General features: G+C 42.0%; 1 protein-coding gene across 1 annotated transcript in view; it reads right to left on the bottom strand.

Annotated features, from left to right (window-relative positions):
- Nucleotides 1–17,488: 17,488 nt before the first annotated feature.
- Nucleotides 17,489–20,332, bottom strand: part of LOC148028798 (uncharacterized) — a 43,342-nt gene continuing 40,498 nt past the window's right edge. The window contains 4 exon segments of the mRNA XM_087688491.1: nt 17,489–17,590; nt 18,253–18,366; nt 18,514–18,704; nt 19,671–20,294. Of these exon segments, the coding sequence (XP_087544617.1) occupies nt 17,489–17,590; nt 18,253–18,366; nt 18,514–18,704; nt 19,671–20,294 (1,031 nt within the window).

Consider the following 20,332-nt stretch of genomic DNA (forward strand, 5'->3'; position numbering starts at 1 on the left):
AAGTGTGTGTGAGGAGAGCGCTTGCAAGAATAAGGCTGGTTACATAATACACATGGCATTGGCCATGGTCCCCCCGGATCGCACCCAGTTTGTGGCCACAGCAATATTTATATTGGGCAGGCCTCGGTCTATAGTGTTTTATATATTTTGGGGCACAAATACTTTTTCTACACACGAATCGCTCGTCATCGTCACGATCTGCAATTGTTCACTCTGCCAACCATCGAATACATCCCACAGTAACACACCAAATGTATAATATGCAATTAACACACCCAATCAACCATGATCAATTAATAAACCAAATTACTAAAAACATAGATTAGCATAATCAAAACCTTTCACATATTGAAGCATGGATCTACCTAGCTCTCAATGAGAAGGTGAAAGGAGGGAAAGTTCTATTGATATATCACTGTGGATCTACCTAGCTCTCAATGAGAAGGTGAAAAGAGGGAAAGTTTTATTGATATATCACCTGCCTTTTCACCTTCTCACCTACAATGCAAACAAAATAAAATTTCAATCATCACTATCTTCGTTTGTCAATCTCTTCTGCTAAAGCGTTATCTCCAAATACAGCTCTTACATTTGCCTTCTAAGAGAGAGAGAGAGAGAGAGAGAGAGAGAGAGAAACATGCTTCAAGCAACGATGTTCCTGCAAGCCGCTCCACCAAGTTGGTTGGATCCCAACTTAGGCTTTAACAATGGGGCTCATTGAACCTATTGCATGCTATCTCAATGATAGCAATCTCTACTAGTCCAATGGGGCTCATTGAACCTATTACATGCTATCTCAACTATAGCAATCTCTACTAGTCCATTCCTCCATTATTTTGTTGATTCATATCATGTTGAGTCACATTACTTTCCCTCTCTAATTATATTGTAGCTTCATAATCTATGCATCATCAAAACTATCTCCATACACAATGCGCACATTATGGAGAACAAGGCATGCTACTACCGTCTTCAAGAAATTTTATAGAAGCATGCCATGTCTCTTCAATAATATGTGAAATGGAGCTTTAAGGATTCCAAACGCTCTTTCAACTACTATACAACTGCTTGACTACAAGTAGTTCCAATAGTAATGTTCTAGAGATTGTATGTCTTTGCTACCATTCACAAGAGGTCATATCCAAAAGCATGTGTGATAAACAAATTCAACAAGAGGCCGATATTGAACTTTCCCATGAATGCCATAGTCCCAAACAGCAATTGGCAATGATTTGACAAATCAATGAAGTGAAGCCGCTTCCGGTTGAGAGAATCTTCATGGTACTGTATCAAGGCAATAATCAATATATCTACTATACCAATTGCAAATGGTATGCCTTGAATTTACAAATGCATCCTTCCTTCCAAAGCATATGGACATAGCTCTAGTGCCATTCAAGTATCTCATGTTACTCTTCACTACCTCCTAATACTTGGTGCCAAGGTTTTCCATATACTTGTTAACCACTCCCACTACATAGAGGCAATGTTTGGACTTGTAGTAAAACCATGGCATATATCAAGCTACCAACTGCAGATACATAAGGAACATTAGGAGAAATATGGACTCTCTTTTTTGCCCCTTAAGGAGTGAATAAACAAATATAGGCCTAACCAATGAGAGAGCTGGGATTCCAGATTCATGTAGCATGAATCTTCTAGCCATTGTAACCGGCCTGTTCACTGGGAAGGGCGGTAGTGTACAACCAAAATAAATAAATGCTTTCACCCAATTTAACAGTCGCCCACTTTACCTGAACTTAAAGACACAGAATCATGAAGAAATACAGGAAGCTAGAATGCTCCTGTTGCCACACAGACACCCTGTTGGCTCCTAAGTTAGGCGCCCCTTGCGGTATTTCTTTATTTTTAGAAAGAGAGAGAGTACAATGAGTTGTCTTTCACCAATTCTGGGTGAAGTTTGGCAGCATAACAATACAATTACTAACCCAAATCAAGTTATCCAGGAGGGGAAACTCTGCCCAAGTCCAAAACTTCTGGTTGGAGTGCAGAATTGACCATTTCAGTCTGTTGTATTTACTGGTTCAGACCTGTTCTGAAACCTGGCTACAACTCTTACTGTTCCCTGTACTGTTCAGCCCACTGTAATTACTGATTCAGACCTATTCTGAAACCTGTTTTCAACTCATATTGTTCCCTACACTGTTCTGCATCATCTGTGCCAAGTGCCCCTTGATTCTGGCATCAATTGGGCTCTGAATTACCCTCTGAACAGTCCAGAATCAGTTCTGGTTTAGTGTTGTTTCAGACACTTGCTTGGTGAGGTTACCACCCTCACCTGTTCCTGCTTGTGGGCAGCAAACAACTGCTCCTGTTCCTGGAGAAAAGAGGCTCTTGCCTCATGCAAAAACAGCATATTCCACACAGCTGTACCTGAATCAGAAGAAAGGCCCTTGATTCTGCAGTAGAACCATACTGTCAGGGAGAGAAAGAGAGAGAGTAGGAAGCAAGCTCAGCCCTCTGTGCATCATAGACAGGGTAGACCAGCTCTCAAGAGCTCTCCATCTGCATCGATCCCTCTCAAATGAGCCCGTTTCAGCCCAAAAACTGCACGTTAGCCCTCTTTAAAGAGGTAAGTGCACACATTTGTGCCAAGTGGTAGCACTGTAAGATATTTCCCGTTCTAGCCTTCCGATCTAAAATTCCCCATGCTCGGTGCAGAATTTGACCTCGGCACAGACCAGAGGATTGATCCTTGTGCAAAAATGAAGATAATGACGCGAACAGATTCTGAAGTCCAAAAATAGTGACTCCCTAAATTTTAGGAGTTGCTTCCATTGCATCCCACTAGTCTTCTAACCATCTTTGCTGACTATGGCTACATCCAAATTTACAATGTAGCTCAACTGAAAGTGAATTTCCACTGATGACCCCACATGGACTAATCTCTTGAAGATTTTTCCATCTTTGTTGAAAGAGGAGAGAGAGAGATAGGGATTGAGCTAACTGTGAACCATCAGGTTCTTCTTGGTCTCTTCCATTATTCAATACTAAAGTAATACTCACACTACAAAAGGGTAACCTAGTGTAAGTGTAACTAGACTGACTAACTCACTGACTAACTCTAGTCAGGTCACCGACTAGCTAAACCGACTTATTCAATGTAGTCACATGCAGACAGCTACACACTAGCTGTCATAGATGTCGGTCATACATAAAGACGGACATACGGGAGAGCTTGACTTCTAACACTCCCCCTCAAGCTCAAGATAGCATCTGCACACCAAGTAGTTGTCTAAAACCACAAAACTTATCTTTACCCAGAGACTTGGTAAAGATATCTGCAACTTGCTCATCAGTCCTCACATGCATGAGATCAACCTTTCCTGCAAGAACCATCTCTCGAATGAAGTGGTAGTGTACCTCTATGTGTTTTATCTTGGCATGGTAAACTGGATTCATGGCTAGGAGTATACTACTGAGATTGTCGCATAACAGTGTCACTGGAGTATCAACCTATATATCCAAGTCAGCCATAAGCTTGAGCAGCCATGCAATCTCACATGCTGCCAATGCAGCTCCCCTGTACTCAGCCTTAGTACTGGATAAAGCAACTGTAGGCTGCTTCTTGCTGCTCCAGCTGATCATGCCGCTACCAAAGCCAAAAGCATAGCCACTCATAGACCGTTTGTCAAATGAGCATCCTGCCCAATCTGCATCTGTGTATCCAATCAGTGTCAAGGGCTTATCTCTGACATAGAACAGCCCATAGTCTATAGTGGACTTAACATACCTCATGATGCGTCTAACTGTATCTAAGTGCGGCTTCCTCAGCTTCTGCATAAACTGGCTTATCAGCCCTACAGCATAGCTCAAGTCAGGCCTAGTGATGGTTAAGTAAATCAGACTGCCAACCATCTGCCTGTACATAGTCACATCTTCAACTTCAGCCCCAGTGTTCATGTCTAGCTTTACATTCTGATCCAGAGGTGTATCGAGTGGTTTGCATTCAGCCATGCCATACTTCACAAGAATTTCCATGGCATAGTGCTTCTGCATCAGCCATAAACAATTTTCAGCTGGTACAACCTCAATACCCAAGAAATACTTCAGATCTCCTAAATCTTTCATGTCAAATTCAGATTTCTTCACCTTCATTTGCATTCTGAATTCCCATGTCATCATCTCCAGTAATTATCAGGTCATCAACATATATGACCAGCACTACCAAGCCACTGTCAATCTTCTTTGTGAACAGGTTGTGATCAGCCCTGCCAACAACAAATCCAAGGCTCTGCAAGTAGCTGCTGATCCTAGCATGCTAGGCTCTCGGAGCCTGCTTTAGCCCATACAGTGTCTTTTTCAGCCTGCACACATAATGCTGAAAATCAGGGTGCTCATACCCTTCCGGCTAAACCATATATACATCCTCTATTAAATCACCGTTGAGGAATGCATTCTTGACATCCATCTGTTGCAATTTCCAGCCTTTTGCAGCAGCCAAGGCAATTACTGTACGTATGGTTGCCATCTTTGCAATCGGGCTGAATGTTTCATCATAATCCAATCCATACTGTTGAGCATGTCCTTTAGCAACCAGCCTGGCTTTGTATCTTTCCACACTGCCATCAGACTTACATTTGATTTTATAGACCCATTTGCAGCCAATGGTCTTTTTCCCATCAGGCAGTGGCATCAGATCCCAAGTCTGATTTTCAGCCAAGGCATTCATCTCTTCGTCCATAGCATTGCACCAATTTTCATCCTTTACTGCTTCAGCATAAGTACCTGGTTCTTTGATCTCCATCACTTTTGTTATGTAAGCATAGTGCTTTGCAGCATAACCAGTGTACGTAAACCTGTCAGCACGTCTCCTAATCCTCTCTGATCTCCTGAGTTGTGGCTCACTCTGAGCTTGCGTCTCATGAGGCGGCACATAATGGCTCTGCCTAGCACCTGGCGTCATAACAGACGGAATCCCCAGTTCGCTGTCTAAGCTGTCACTGCTCGATGACTCATAGCCTGCTGTGAGTGATCCTGTCACATCCTCAAAAACCTTTTCTTTTCCTTTTCCCTTGTCATTTCTCCCCCTCACTGACATGTCCGTGTCAGTGGACATAGAATTATGGTTCCGTAAGCATCCTGACCAAGGACTCACTGCGGAAGATATATCTGCTATCTGACCACTCATAGAAGCACTCTCTGCAAGAGTATTTTCAGCATGATTCATACTAGGTGAGCCATCAGTAGGCACTGCAATAGGATTCCCATACCACGATGCTAACTCATCAAAGACTACATCTCTGCTGATGAGTGTCTCATGCGTAGAAGGTACATAACACTTGTATGGTTTCCGTTCTTGTGCATATCCCAAGAATACACTCTTCACTGCCTTAGGATCCAATTTCTTCCTCTTCTCATCCGGTATATGCACATATGCAATACATCCAAAGACTTTCAAGTGCATGATGTCAAGTCTATGACCATACAGTTTCTCATAAGGGGTGACTGTACGTATTCCCGCTGTAGGAGTGCGATTCAGCGCATAAACTGCAGTCATTACTGCTTCAGCCCAATAGGCATTAGGCAAACACTTCTCATTTAGCATAGCTCTTGCTGACTCCATTAAGACTCTGTTCTTCTGTTCTGCAACACCGTTCTGCTGTGGTGTATAGCTACATGTGAGCTGCCTTCTGATTCCATACTTGGCAAGATATCTGTCAAATTCCTTGGATACATATTCACCTCCTCCATCTGATCTCAAGCATGATATGTAGCAACCAAGTTCATTTTCAGCATGTTTTTTAAAATCTCTAAAGACTTCAAACACCTCATCTTTATGCTTCAAAACGTACAGCCAAGTGTACTTGCTGAAATCATCAATAAACGAGACATAGTACTGTGCACCTCCAAAAGACACATTATGCGACGGTCCCCAGATATTAGAGTGCACCAACTACAAAGGCCTAGTGATGTTTTGTACATGTCTCATGAAAGGAAATCGTGCCTGCTTCCCAAACTGACATGCAGGACACACATGCCCAAAGTCATTATACTTGAATTTTTGTAATCCAAGTACGACTGCCTTCTGCTGCATGGATTTCAACTTCTGTACATTTACATGTCCAATTCTCTTGTGCCAAATCTCTACATCTCTAATGGCACTCTCATCATGAGGAAACATAGCTGCTTTAAGTTCAGGAATGGTCGCTTCCAAAGTAAACATCCTGCCATCCCTTTTGTCCTTGGCAATTAGCTTGCAGCCATTTCCATACTCCTCAATGAAGCATCCATCCTTGTTAAACCTCACTTGCATATTCTGTTCTGCCATTTGACCCACAGACAACAAATTCTTCGTTATGGTTGGTACATGTAAGACATCATGCAGGCCTTTCTGCTTGCCATCAGGCGCATCATCAATGGAACAATCCCTTTATGCTTTATGTCATGTTGGTATTGAGATATCGAGCTCCACTTGTGATATGCCAGGGTGACCGTTGTGCATTTATGTCACCGACGTGTTAGTTGCAAATGCGGTTGGTACACCGCCCATGAATAATAGCTACATGATAGCTATCCTTATCTACTCTAGTTCGTGGCTTAGTTAGTATGCCACCTTGGTTAGTTGAGTTTGGTTTGAGACCCATATTTAGGGTTCTTCTATTTCTTTGTACTAGAGTTCTTTTTGGCTTACACAACGTTTTTTTGATTTGAGGCCATTTCGGGGCTTGTTTTGGAGGCGGAAGTTTTCTGCACGCACTCAGGAAAAGGCCCAGTTTTATGTTGTGCAGCCACTATTCTACAGGTCGGTGAAAAGTTTCTGTAGAAATTGCATCGTATGCTTGTGCGCAGAGACATTGGGAGTTACAGAATCATCCCTGTTGCCTGTTGATGCAAAATCGTCACTAGGAAGTGACTGTGTGGTCAAATACCACTTTTGCCAGTTTTGCAGATTTGCCCTTGTGAGGGTGAAGCTGTGTTTTTTGCAGTGACAGAATTTTTTGCAGTGTTCTGTAATGGCGTCTGATTCTCTTTCACAGATTGTCACTGAAAAGCTTGACAAGAACAACTTCCAAGCATGGAAGTTTAGAATGACGAATTTCCTTATGGGAAAAGGATATTGGGAATTTGTTGCAGGAAATGAAGAAGAACCAGTTCTTCCTGATATTCCCAATCAACAGCAAATGCAGGCATTCAAAGCATGGCATGAGAGAGCCAGGAAAGTTATGTACTGGCTGTCTATCAGTATTTCAGACTCTATGATTGTGCATATTCAGGATGCAAGTACGCCAAAGGAGGCATGGGATACTCTGTCAAAAATGTATAGCACAAATACGCAAGCCAGGAAAATGCAGCTCAAGCAAGAGTTGCATAACGTGCAAAGAGAAAGTATGAGCATCAATGACTACCACATGAAGGTGAAGAAGATTGCAGATGCACTTGCTTCCATTGGGTCGCCAGTGGAAGATGATGATTTAGTTTCTGTGACCTTGAATGGTCTAGGAAAGGATTATGCACAGTTTCGGACATCCATTTCAGTTCGTGAAAGATTTCTTGATTTTGAGGAGTTGATTGCTCTTCTAATTTCTGAGGAGCAGAGAAATGGTGGTGCATCTTCTTCAGGAGGAACTTCAAAAGAAGCTGTCTTCTACTCAAATGCTGGAAGAGGTAGAGGCAGAGGTAGAGGAGGCCGCTTTGGAGGCCGTGGTAGAAATCAGAATATGCAGCAAACTCAACAAAACCAGTCCTATGGAGGAGGACGTGGTAACTCTAGAGGCAGGGGGAGCCAAAGAGGTCGTGGTGGATGGCAAAGAGGTCAAAATGCAAACAGTAATGTTGAATGCTACTACTGTGGTAAAATGGGTCATATGGCTAAAGACTGCTATAAAAAGCAGAATGACATCACGAATGGAAAACTGCAACAAGGGAATTATGCATCTTCTAGTAGACAGGGTGATGACAGAAATGAGCATTTGTTCATGGTGCAGCACATGAACAATTCTGTGACAAGTGCAGAAGAAAGCAATGATGTATGGTATGTTGACTCAGGTGCATCAAACCACATGACAGGTCATGCAGAATGGATGGAGGATGCAAGGAAAATGGAAAAACTAGGATTTGTGGAGACTGGTGATGATACTGCACACCCTATTGTGCAGATTGGAAAAATTCCCTTGTCTATGCAGGATGGAAAAAAAGAAATACCTGTCCGATGTATTTCATGTCCCGAATATCACCAAGAATCTGGTTTCTATTGGTCAAATGGTTGAGCAGGGCTTGCAGGTTAGATTTAATCCTCATGGATGCTTTGTTGAGGATATGAAAAATAAAGGTCGCTTGATAGCAAAAGGAAAGAAGAAGGGCAGAATGTTTACGTTGGATGCAGACATGTCTGAATTGAGTGCAGCAATGTTTGCACATGGGACCGGTGTAGTTGCAGATATTGATATCTGGCATAAACGCATTGGTCATGTTAATGTACAGCGACTTAAATCAATGCAGGCCCAAAATATTGTTGCAGGATTGCCAAAATTCAAGGTTGCAGAAATGCATAAGGTATGTGAAGCCTGTCAGTTTGGAAAACACGTAAGGAAACCATTTCCTAGACATGTTCAAGAGAGTAAGAAGCCATTGGAATTAATCCACTCTGATGTGTGGACTACTAAAGCTGCATCTCTTGGAGGCTATCATTATTTTGTCACTTTTATTGATGACTATAGCAGAAAAGTTTGGGTGTATTTTATGAAAAAGAAAAGTGAAGTTTTTGGGCATTTTAAAACTCTTAAAGCTATGGTTGAAAAAGAAACAGGCCTGCAAATAAAATGCCTAAGGTCAGATGGAGGGGGAGAGTATCTCTCAAATGAGTTTGCAAGGTTCTTGCAGGAGCATGGCATAAAGCAACAATATTCATGCAGTCATACCCCACAACAAAATGGAATTGCAGAAAGAAAAAACAGGCATATTGGAGAGGTATCTCGTGCCATGCTCAATGAAAAAGACTTGCCAGATTTTTATTGGGCTGAAGCAGTTGCTACAGCAGTCTATATAATGAACAGGACTCCCACTGCAGCAATACATGGGATGACTCCAGAGAAGAGGTATACTGGTAGGAAACCAGATATTTCTCATTTGAAAATTTTTGGTTGCATTGCCTATGTACATGTGCCAGATGAGTTGAGATCCAAGTTGGATCCAAAAGCTGAGAAGTGCATCTTTATTGGTTACTCTCTGCAGCAAAAAGGGTATAGATGCTATAACCCTTCTACTCATAAGTTTACAGTGAGCAGAGATGTTGTTTTTTATGAGATGAGTAGCTGGTATAAACCAGTAAATGTGATTGATAATGTAGATGCACAAAATGGTAATGTTGCACAAAATTCTCAGCAGCAGTCACAAGATATTAGTGGACCTGGAGCGTCCTCTAGCAGTGGTTCACATTCTTCGCCATGGACAGGCAGATTGAGATCAGGAGAATCTTTTGAAGGCAGCGCAAATAGTGGTATGCAGGTATCACGAAAAGGAAAAGAGAAGGTAGATCAGCCCATGTTTGATGTGAATGCAGGTCACTCTTATGTGGATGGTGAATCCAGTGGCTCAGAACAAAGCATTGATGATGAGCTGGGTATTCCTTCTATTGTTACACTTGGAGTAAGGAAGACGAGGGATGTTTTGAGAGCACCAGGGAGTGAACCTACTTTGCGCAGGTCTACGAGAGCTAGGTATCCTGTGGATAGGCTGAAATATGATGGATTTACAGCCATTCACTATGCATATATGGTCAAAGTGATACAGGAACCAGAACCCACTTCTTTTGAGCAAGCCATGGGAAAAGAAAAATGGGAGAAAGCCATGGATGAAGAACTGGATGCCTTGGAAGCAAATGCTACATGGGAATTGGTACCTTTGCCTAAAGGTAAGAATGCAATTGGCTGTAAGTGGGTTTATAAGGTGAAGCACAATGCAGATGGTTCTGTGAACAGATACAAGGCAAGATTAGTAGTCAAGGGGTATGCACAAACATATGGCATTGACTATGAAGAAACATTCAGTCCGGTTGCAAGGATGGCAACCGTAAGAGCAGTCATTGCTATGGCTGCATCAAAGGAATGGTCTTTACATCAGATGGATGTAAAGAATGCCTTCTTGCATGGTGACTTGCAAGAAGAGGTCTATATGGAGCAGCCACCAGGTTATGTGCATGATGTTCATCCTAAGTTTGTTTGCAGATTGAAGAAAGCCTTGTATGGCTTGAAGCAAGCACCTAGAGCATGGTCTGACAAGATAGGACAGTATCTTGTCACTATTGGCTTTTAGATTTCCAAGGCATATTTCTCACTTTATGTGAGAAAAACAGAGAAAAGTATTATGCTACTTGTCATTTATGTTGATGATTTGATTATGACAGGTGACAGTGATGAAGATATCCTTCATGTGAAAATGCTATTGAAGCAGAAGTTTGAGATGAAGGATTTGGGAGAGTTGCGTTATTTCTTGGGCATTGAGGTGATTAGATCACCAAGTGGGATACAGCTCTTGCAGAGGTAGTATGGATCGGACATGCTGTCCGAATATGGGATGACAGGCTGTAAGCCTATTTCAGTTCCTTTGGAGCAGAATGTGAAGCTGAGCGCAGATGCAGGTGAGCTTTTGGAAGACCCTACTATGTACAGACGCATAGTAGGAAGCTTGATTTATATGACTATTACCAGGCCAGATTTGAGCTATGCTGTTGGATTGGTAAGTCAGTTTATGCAGGCTCCAAGGAAACCGCATTCGGATGCGGCTAGACGCATACTCAGGTATGTGAAGTCCAGATTGCAGTATGGACTATTTTATGAGACTGGGGTTCAGATACAGTTGCATGGATACACTGATGCTGATTGGGCTGGTAGCATTTCTGATAGACATTCTACCAGTGGATATGTGTTCTCTTTTGGGAGTGCTGCAGTCACTTGGAGCAACAAGAAACAACCTACAGTTGCCTTGTCGAGCACAGAGGCTGAGTACAGGGGTGCAGCAATGGCTACATGTGAGGTAACTTGGTTGCATAAGCTACTTTATGATATGCATCAGCCTACAGATGGGCCAGTTGTCATTTATTGTGACAACATGAGTAGTATACACTTGGCAAACAACCCAATCTATCATGCTAGAACAAAGCACATTGAGGTGCATTATCACTATGTGCGGGAGAGGGTTTTACTAGGTCTTATTGATCTAGTTTATGTCAGCACAGAGGATCAGGTAGCTGACATATTTACGAAGGCATTGGGTGCAGAGAAGCTGCGCAAGTTCAGAGACCTGCTTGGTATGCAGGAATTGGGATTGAGCTCGAGGGGGAGTGTTGAGATATCGAGCTCCACTTGTGATATGCAAGGGTGACCGTTGTGCATTTATGTCACCGACGTGTTAGTTGCAGATGCGGTTGGTACACCCCCCATGAATAATAGCTACATGATAGCTATCCTTATCTACTCTAGTTCGTGGCTCAGTTAGTATGCCACCTTAGTTAGTTGAGTTTGGTTTGAGACCCATATTTAGGGTTCTTCTATTTCTTTGTATTAGAGTTCTTTTTGGCTTACACAACTAAGAAGAGGAAAACTGTTTTCAGCCTCCACCCTTTGTGTATTCTCCCATTGTGCAAGCAAGAAAGCTACAAGTGAGACTCCTTCCTTCTCTCCCACAATCTTGACAGTTGGGTGTCATCCGCAGTACATACATGACCATGTGTACCTGCAACCATCTCATCAAACCACTCTCCATGCGGAGTCATGTGGTTTGACGCACCAGAGTTAATGTACCACTTGTCATCTTTGTTCTGCCTTGACGCAGTCTTGGACACATGCTACATGGCAAAGAGTCTATCAACCTGATCATCCTGACCACCACTAGAGGATGCATAATGCCCATGCTGTTTCCCTTTTGCCTTCATGTCATTCTGCTTTTTGTAACATTCCTTCGCTATGTGCCCATACTTGCCACAATAATGGCAATCTTTGTCCCTGTTTGAATGATCAGTAGACTGCCAAGATCCAGATCCACCTCCTCTTCCTCGAGGTGATCTCCCCCTACCTCTAAAACCACCAGATCCTTGCTGGCCCTATGTATTGGCACCATGCCAATTTCCCTGCTGCTGTTGCTGTCCATAGGCATTACGAGTGTCGCCATGACCTCGATATGAACCATAGCCTCTACCTCCTCTGCCACGCTGGCTAGAGTATAACACAATGTCTCTGCTCTGAGAGGCACTGGAACCTATATTTAGGCCAAGTTTGACCTCCTCATGCAGCAACAATGCAACCAGTTCTTCCCAGCCTGGGGGATCTGCTCTAACTGAGATGGAAGTGTCAAATGCTTTGTATTCTTTCCCTAAACCATTCAATGCAACAGCAATCATATCATCTTCTGATACCCTTGAACCAATGGTAGCTAACTGATCAGCTATGGTCTTGATCTCCGTGGTATACACCTGGATGCTCCTGCCATTTCTAGACATATTATTGAACTGCCGTTTCAACTAGATCTTCCGTGCATGTGTCATGGTTCCATAATTTCTCATCAGTATATCCCAAGCATCCTTCGGAGACTCACAGCCAGTGATATGAATAGCCATAACATCGGATATACATAGTGAAAACCAATGCAGTACCTTACATGCTCTTTCGGTCCATAACCTGTGAGCTCTCTTCTATTCATTTGTTGCATTTGCTTCAGGCAATTCAGGAGCTGCTTCATCTCTTGTGCATAAGTCCCAATATCCTCTGCCAACCAGAAATTTTTTCATTCTGAATTTCCATAATGCAAAGTTTTTGTTGTCTAGCTTTTCTCCAACTATTTGCGTGATATTATCAGTCCCATGTGCATTAGCCATGATGTAACAGACTGTATGTCAAATGCCTGACTCCCTGCAAGTCAATAAGTCAACTTGACTGACTTCAGCCCTTGGCTGTTTATGACAGTCTGCTGGTTATTCTCTACTCAGATACGCAGTATTTCAGTCTGAAAAACATTGATACATGCTCCCCCTGACACTTGGAAATCACTAAGATATTTCAACTTGTGTGTATGAACTGTAATCAATGCAAAGCCAGCATGTATTCAAGCAAAGTGTTTATCATCAAACACGCAATGTGTAGGCATAAAACTTGAGTGACCAGCAGCTTCTTTGCAGTAGTGTATATGATCCAAAAATACACCTACAACAGTCCAGATGTTGACCTCTACATACGAGGTTCCAAACAAGTCAATCTGACACTTTATGCATGTACTGCAAGTACCAAAACATAATAATCTGGCTACAGATTTCAATCAGCCAAAGACATTCAATCACAGTGTATTTCAGTCCAAGAACTGCAAATACATTCCATCCATTCACTGCTTGATGACAAACTTAGTACATGAGCATTCGGTTAACCAAAGACAACCCGTCTTCAAGGAGTCAAACCCGTCCTGGAAGAGGCAAGTCGAGAGTTGCATCAACTGTTTGTAACCAGCCCACAGTCAATGAGCACAAATGATAGTTTCTATTCAGCTTCAAATTAGTCCAGATTTGAGCATTCAATGCTCTCGGTACTTCACACGTACTTTGCATTTATGAAGACCCTCCTAGCATTTACTGTGACCAAGTAAGCATCTATAGGCTCTCAACTTCAAAATGTAAACTGTCATAAGAGTAAAAACTGTTTTCAGCCAGTTAACTCTCTACAAGTTTGAGAGTTTAACTCGTCAAAGGCATTTCATTCCAGCCATGATGAATATAAGGCATCCCATGAAGTTTGTGTATGCCAACTCTACTATTTAATGACAAGAACTGTCTGTTGGTATATTACAGATCTGTCTCAACCTTACATACAGTCCATGTCTATATGCAGGCTGAACATGGAGCTGCTAGTGCTGCCCATAGCACTGACTTATTGCATAATCTCAATAACCTTCAACTAACATGCCCTTTGTGTATTGTCTTGAGGAGGTATGGTGCTACCAATTCGTCCATACATCAGGTGCATTTTCCTGGGAGTCGTGAGACCTGCACGCTGAATGTACTCACGTTTTTACTGCTGCTTCTGGTATGGGAGATGCCAAGCACTCATCAGTGCTCACTATTCTTCAACTACCAAGTGAAATGCCACCATTGATGTCAAGCATATAAGTGAATGCTTCATCACGTTGACCATCAAGAACAGACACAGATTTTCAGACAGTTCATGCTATTTTCCAAGCGTTGATTTTCAGATATATTTTCCACTATTTATTGCTTCCAATGCTGGTCATAAACTATTGCATAGCATGATTCAAATCAAGCTCTTCAACCCTTCCTTCAAGTCTTGATGACCTCTTGTCAGCCGTATGCATACAGACATTGATACATACCTTCCCTTTGACTATGGCTTCATTTGCAGGTGTCCAGCTTCTTCTTCATTCCTTACTTCATCTCCTCTGCACTACAAGTGGTCATGCCCATTCTCCCACAGCCTCATGGATGAGGCTCTGATACCATGTTGAAAGAGGAGAGAGAGAGACAGGGATTGAGCTAACCATGAACCATCAGGTTCTTCTTGGTCTCTTCCATTATTCAATACTAAAGTAATACTCACACTACAAAAGGGTAACCTAGTGTAAGTGTAACTAGACTGACTAACTCACTGACTAACTCTAGTCAGGTCACCGACTAGCTAAACCGACTTATTCAATGTAGTCACATGCAGACAGCTGCACACTAGCTGTCACAGATGTCGGTCATACATAAAGACGGATAGACGGGAGAGCTTGACTTCTAACAATCTTCACTTTGAACTAGTCTCTTCTAGGCTAGTTCTTCAACACACTTGTCCGTATACACTTTCACAAGTCTCTTCCAGGCTTGTCAATCTACAGTGCCATCAGTCTCTTCCAGACTTATACTGGGGACCTTAACTGTCCAGTCTTGACTCACTAGACATTCCTATCCGTTTCACAAACTGGCCATGCAACTCAGGCGTTTAGATCTCAAGAGGGATCCTTCCAAAAAGAAAAACCAAATAAAATATGTAATAAAGAAATCAACAAAAAGGTAATAGTTGTCACAGTCTTGTGACATACCTCCCTCTCGAAATCGCAAACGTCCTCATTTGCATGAATATCATACATGCTTCCAGCTAACCTAGTGAACTTACACTTGGCAGCACATGTACAACACATATATGCTATCATCAACATTGTGAACTGAACACACTATTAACACATGTATGTTCTAACTGTGAAACATGGTAGACTATCATCATGTGACTCCACATCACTGTTTCCAGATATAGTGGCCGGTACACCACAATGATATCCCCATAGTGGCAGATTCTCATTTGATGACTCCACATCACCCTGACTAGAGATCTAGTGGCCGGTACATCAAAATGATGTTCCCACTGAGTCAATTCACAAAATACATGCTCGATCGAGTAACCATTGTTACAACATGTATTCAATTCAATATAAGTAAAAACTGTATTCTTGCAAGCAATACTTACTTCTTTAGCACTGAGAAAACCATATGGACACAATAAGTGTTAACCTGTACAAAATCTGTTTCTATATATAATTTCTTTCTTAAGCAATAGTCACTTTGACAATCTATTTCAGCTTAGAGGTACAAGGGGTCAAGGTAGGTTGCAAGCGAAATGCTTCAAGGTAAAGTTCCAACACATTAGGTGACTTTGCAAGTTCACCTTCGTCCATCCACTTAGTATCTATAGCTGGATAGTTCTTGAACTTAACCAAATACCTTCTAGCAACTTTGCCTTTCACTTTCCTTTCCTTGTGTGCCAATACCTGTTCTGGAACAAGAATTTCATCAAGTTCCTCAACTTCGAGCTGTTCCTCAGCTGGCATATCTTCTGGCACATCACCCACATAGGGTCTAAGAAGACTTACATGGAAAGCATTATGAATCTTCCAATTGATAGGCAATTTCAGCCTATAGCTGACATCACTAATCTTCTTTGTTACTTGAAAAGGCCCATAGTATCGCATACTAAGCTTAGTGAAAAGACTTTCCTTGCCTTTCCGCTTCTTTAAGCGCGCCTTTTCAAACCGCAACAATACCCAATCACCAAGTGAAAACAACAATTCACGACGGTGATGATCAACAACTTTCTTTTGTTTTGCCAGAGTCCTTTCAAGGAAATGCTTAACTTTCTGATACATTTCACCCATACTCTATACATACTGATCTGCCTGAAAAATCTTATCCTTTGTATGCAAAATGGGAGGAACCTTTTTACCACCTTCAACAATTTCAAAAGGGGCTTTGCCTATTGACGAATGCACAGTATTATTGTATGCATACTCGACCAAAGGCAAATATTGCTCCCACCTTGACTTGTGCTCTGACACATAGCACTTAAGCAGATCGAAGACAATAGAATTTGCCTCTTCTGATTGTCCATCAGTCTGTGGATGAAATGATGATGAGAACTTAAGTGTTGTGCCCATGTTCTCAAATATGCCTCTCCAGAATAGTCTTGTCATCTATGGATCACGGTCACTGACAATAGATTGTGGCATACCATGATACTTGAAGACATTGTACATAAACAAACGTGCCATCTGATCTGGTTTTATCTTCTTCCTGACAGGAATGAAATGAGTCTATTTGCTAAATCTGCAAATAATAGTCCATATCCCATCATTTCCTATCTGTGTCCTTGGAAGATCAAAGATAAAATCCATAGCTATGATTTCCCATGGTTTATCCAGAATAGGCAATGGCTGTAAAAGCCCTGGTGCTTTTTGCCTGTCAAACTTGACCTTCTGAAAAATCAAACACTGCCACAAAAAAGCATCTACGTCTCTTCTCAAAGTAGACCAATAAAAGAATGTCTCTACTGCTTTGACTATTGCATCAATACCACGATGCCCTACATACGGTGGAGAATGACTTTCTATCATAACTTTCCGTCTCAATGGCATAGTCACACATAGTCTACCATGCATCAATATGAAACCATCCTTGAGAAGATAATGCTCATGATGTTGTCCATTGACAAGCTGATCAAAGATCCTTGCAAAATCTTCATCATCAGCATACTGTTCCTTCATATCATCAAGCTCATGATGATAACGAATTGACACAGCTGAAATTTGTGGCTTCCTTGACAAAGCATCAGTCACAACATGCTTTTTGCCTTCCACATGCACAATATGAAAATGGAACATTGAAAAAAAGTTTGCCCAATGCATATGCTTTTCTGACAGCTTAGTCTGAGTTAAGAAATAACGCAATGTCTGATGATCTGTCTGGACAACAAAATCTGCCCCAAGTAGGTAGTGTTTCCAACAAGAAAGCGCATGAATCACAGCTAGCAATTCTTTCTCATAGACCTGCATAGTCTTTTCTGGCCCTTGCAAGATTCTGCTTTCATAAGCCACTACCCAGCCATCTTGCATTAACACTGCACCAATGCTATTGCCACATGCATCACATTGGACAACAAATGACTTCCTAAGATCTGGCAGGATGATCACTGGACTAGAAGTCATCTTTTCTTTAAGAAGATTAAAAGTTGAAATTTCTTTCTGTGTCCACTGGAAAGAGACTCCTTTCTTCTGTAAAGCATGTAAAGGTGAAGTAATCTCTGCAAAATTGCGAATGAACCTCCTGTAATAAGAACACAAACCCAAGAAGCTTCTGACATCATGGATAGTCTTCAAATCTGGCCATGTTCTAATTGCTTCAACCTTAGCAGGATCCATTCGGACACCATCCTTTGACACTATGTGCCCCAGGAACTGGATTTCTTCCAAGAAGAACTCACTCTTCTTGCCATTGATAAGCAACCTATTACTGCAAAGCTTATCAAATACTACTTTCAAGTGTTCTCTATGCTCCTGTTCATTCTTTGAAAAGACAATCATGTCATCAAAGAATGTACCAACAAACTGCCTGTATGGACGAAAAATCTTGTCCATCATTCGATTAAACGTAGCAGGAGCATTAGTAAGTCCAAATGGCATTACCAAGAACTCATAGAGACCAAACGTGGTCCTAAATGCAGTCTTATGCACATCCTCTTGCTTAATCCTGATCTGATGGTATCCACTCTTCAAATCTATCTTGCTGAAAATTGACGCTCCTTCCAAACGGTCAAGGATGTCGTCAATTCTTGGAATGGGAAACTTGTTCTTGATGGTACTCTTGTTCAACGCTCGATAATCTATGCACATGCGCCAAGAGCCATCCTTCTTCTGCACTAGGAGCACTGGTGAGCAAAAGGGAGATGAACTTGGATGAATCAACCCTTTTTCCAATAGCTCATTCACCTGGCTCAATATCTCTTTCTGTTGGGCTGCACTAACCCTATACGGAGGTCTATTTGGTGGGCTATTGCCTGGCACCAAATCTATTGCATGATCCTCAGACCTCTCTGGTGGCAACTGTGATGGTAATGAGTCAGAAAAACAATCACTGAACTAAGACAAGAAAGTAGACCTGTCTCTATCTAACATAGATAAATTTGACTCATCATTTTCCTTGACATCACGTGCAAAAATCAAGTACACAGAAAGATGATTCTTTATTACAGATGTAATGGCAGAAGCCAATACAACAGGTACAGACTCTCCTTTAAGCTTCACATCAAGCACATGAGTCTTTCCCCTATGTTCCAAAGTCAGTGTCTTGTTAAAGGCATCCAACACACCATGCTTTCTAAACATCCATGGCATTCCCAACAAGACATCACCTCCTTCAAGTGGCATGATATAAAATTCTTCTGCATCAACAAAAGATTGTACATGAAGATGCAGCTTTCCAAGAATGGGTGTCACAGACTCTGAGTGACCAGGACATGCCAACTATGCCTCTGCTGTGTAGCCCATCTCATTTGCTCTGATGCCCAAAGTAGAATCCAACTCTGGTGAGATAAAGTTTGCCTTAGCTCCAGGATCAAAGAAAATGAGTACATGTTGATCCCTAACTTTACCCCAAGCTCTGCAGAGCTCATTAGCATCCAAGTGTGGCTTGTCTCCCAGCATATCTGGCACTAAACCTGCTGAAGGTTTGGGCTTCTTTCCTTTCCTGTCGTCTTTATCATCATCAGCTGATCTCTTATTCTTGTTTGGACAATTAGACGCAATATGACCAGTCTGCTCACAGATAAAGCACTTCCTCTCAGCCATTAAAGCCTTTCTCTCTTCAAGAGACTTGTGCACAAAAGGTTTCTTTTGGTCCTTTGACTGCTATCCAAAGAACTTGGCTGGCTTTTTCTTGAACTGCCAAGGGTTACCTGTGGTTTGAGAAATATGAGAAACCTATTTACCAAATGGCTTCTTTGCTGAAAATTTTTCAGATTTGTCCTGTTTAATGCTGCCCCCAAAACCACTTGGCTGTCCCAACAATAATGCATTTCCTGTGGTAGCATTCTCAATTAACTGAGTCAAAGTGGTGACCTTTGTCTTTGTACAATAATTCCGGAGTTCCTTGGGCAGCCCACAGCAATATTTCTCTATCTGCTTGGTCAATGGCACAACCCTATAAGAAGTGACTGGAAGCAAAGCCTCCCAAAACTTCTTGTTATATTCTTCCAGATCCTTGCATTTAGATGCATCCAAATTGTGCCAAGCTAACATAACATCAATCTCAAATTCATTGGTCAACGAAGCAGAAGCAAATACTTGCTTAAAGTAAGTCCAAGTGGCAGGAGCCTGTCCTTGCATCAACAGTGTACTCCACCACTGACTAGCATTGTCCTTAAGAAAAGTGGTAGCTTTCCAGACCTTAGAAGGCTCTATAAAGTTTCCTCCTACAAATGCGACATCAAACTGTTGTAAGAAAGAAAGAGCCTTAGTCATGTCTTCAAATCCTCGAAAGATGTCAAACTGTACAGCTGCACCACCTTCCTTGTATGGCTTTGGCTTCTCATGAGCCATCAAAGGATCCGTAGGATATGCCTGTAACATAGGAACACTAACAGGTGGCATAGGAGTTGCTGGACCATTGACTACAGGGCTTGTAGATACAATACTTGCTTGCTGGTTTTGATAACCAGTCATACCAAAAGTGCCCTGTGGCATGCCAAAACTGCCCTGAACACCCTGAAATCCAGGCTGCATGCCTATATTGCCATACATGGGGTTTGGCATAAAACCCTGTGTACCCCCAAACACTGTTCCTAGTACATAAATGTGATTTCCAGGCGCATAACCAGCCATACTCTGAAATACACATCCACCTCCAAAGTACCCAGGATGTACAGAGGTTGGTGGGAAAACCTGTGGTAAAGCCTGAAAACTGTTTCCCTGTCCGTTTAAGCCAACATTTGGCTGCTGTAAAGTGGCAGGCTGAACTGGCAATGCCTGTGTAACTAGCGTTTCCACCACCTATTCCTAGACAGTGGGAACC

This window comes from Lygodium microphyllum, chromosome 11 (assembly GCF_053477565.2).
Source record: "Lygodium microphyllum isolate KBCC chromosome 11, Lygodium_microphyllum_v1.1.10, whole genome shotgun sequence".
NCBI classification, from domain to species: Eukaryota; Viridiplantae; Streptophyta; class Polypodiopsida; order Schizaeales; family Lygodiaceae; genus Lygodium; species Lygodium microphyllum.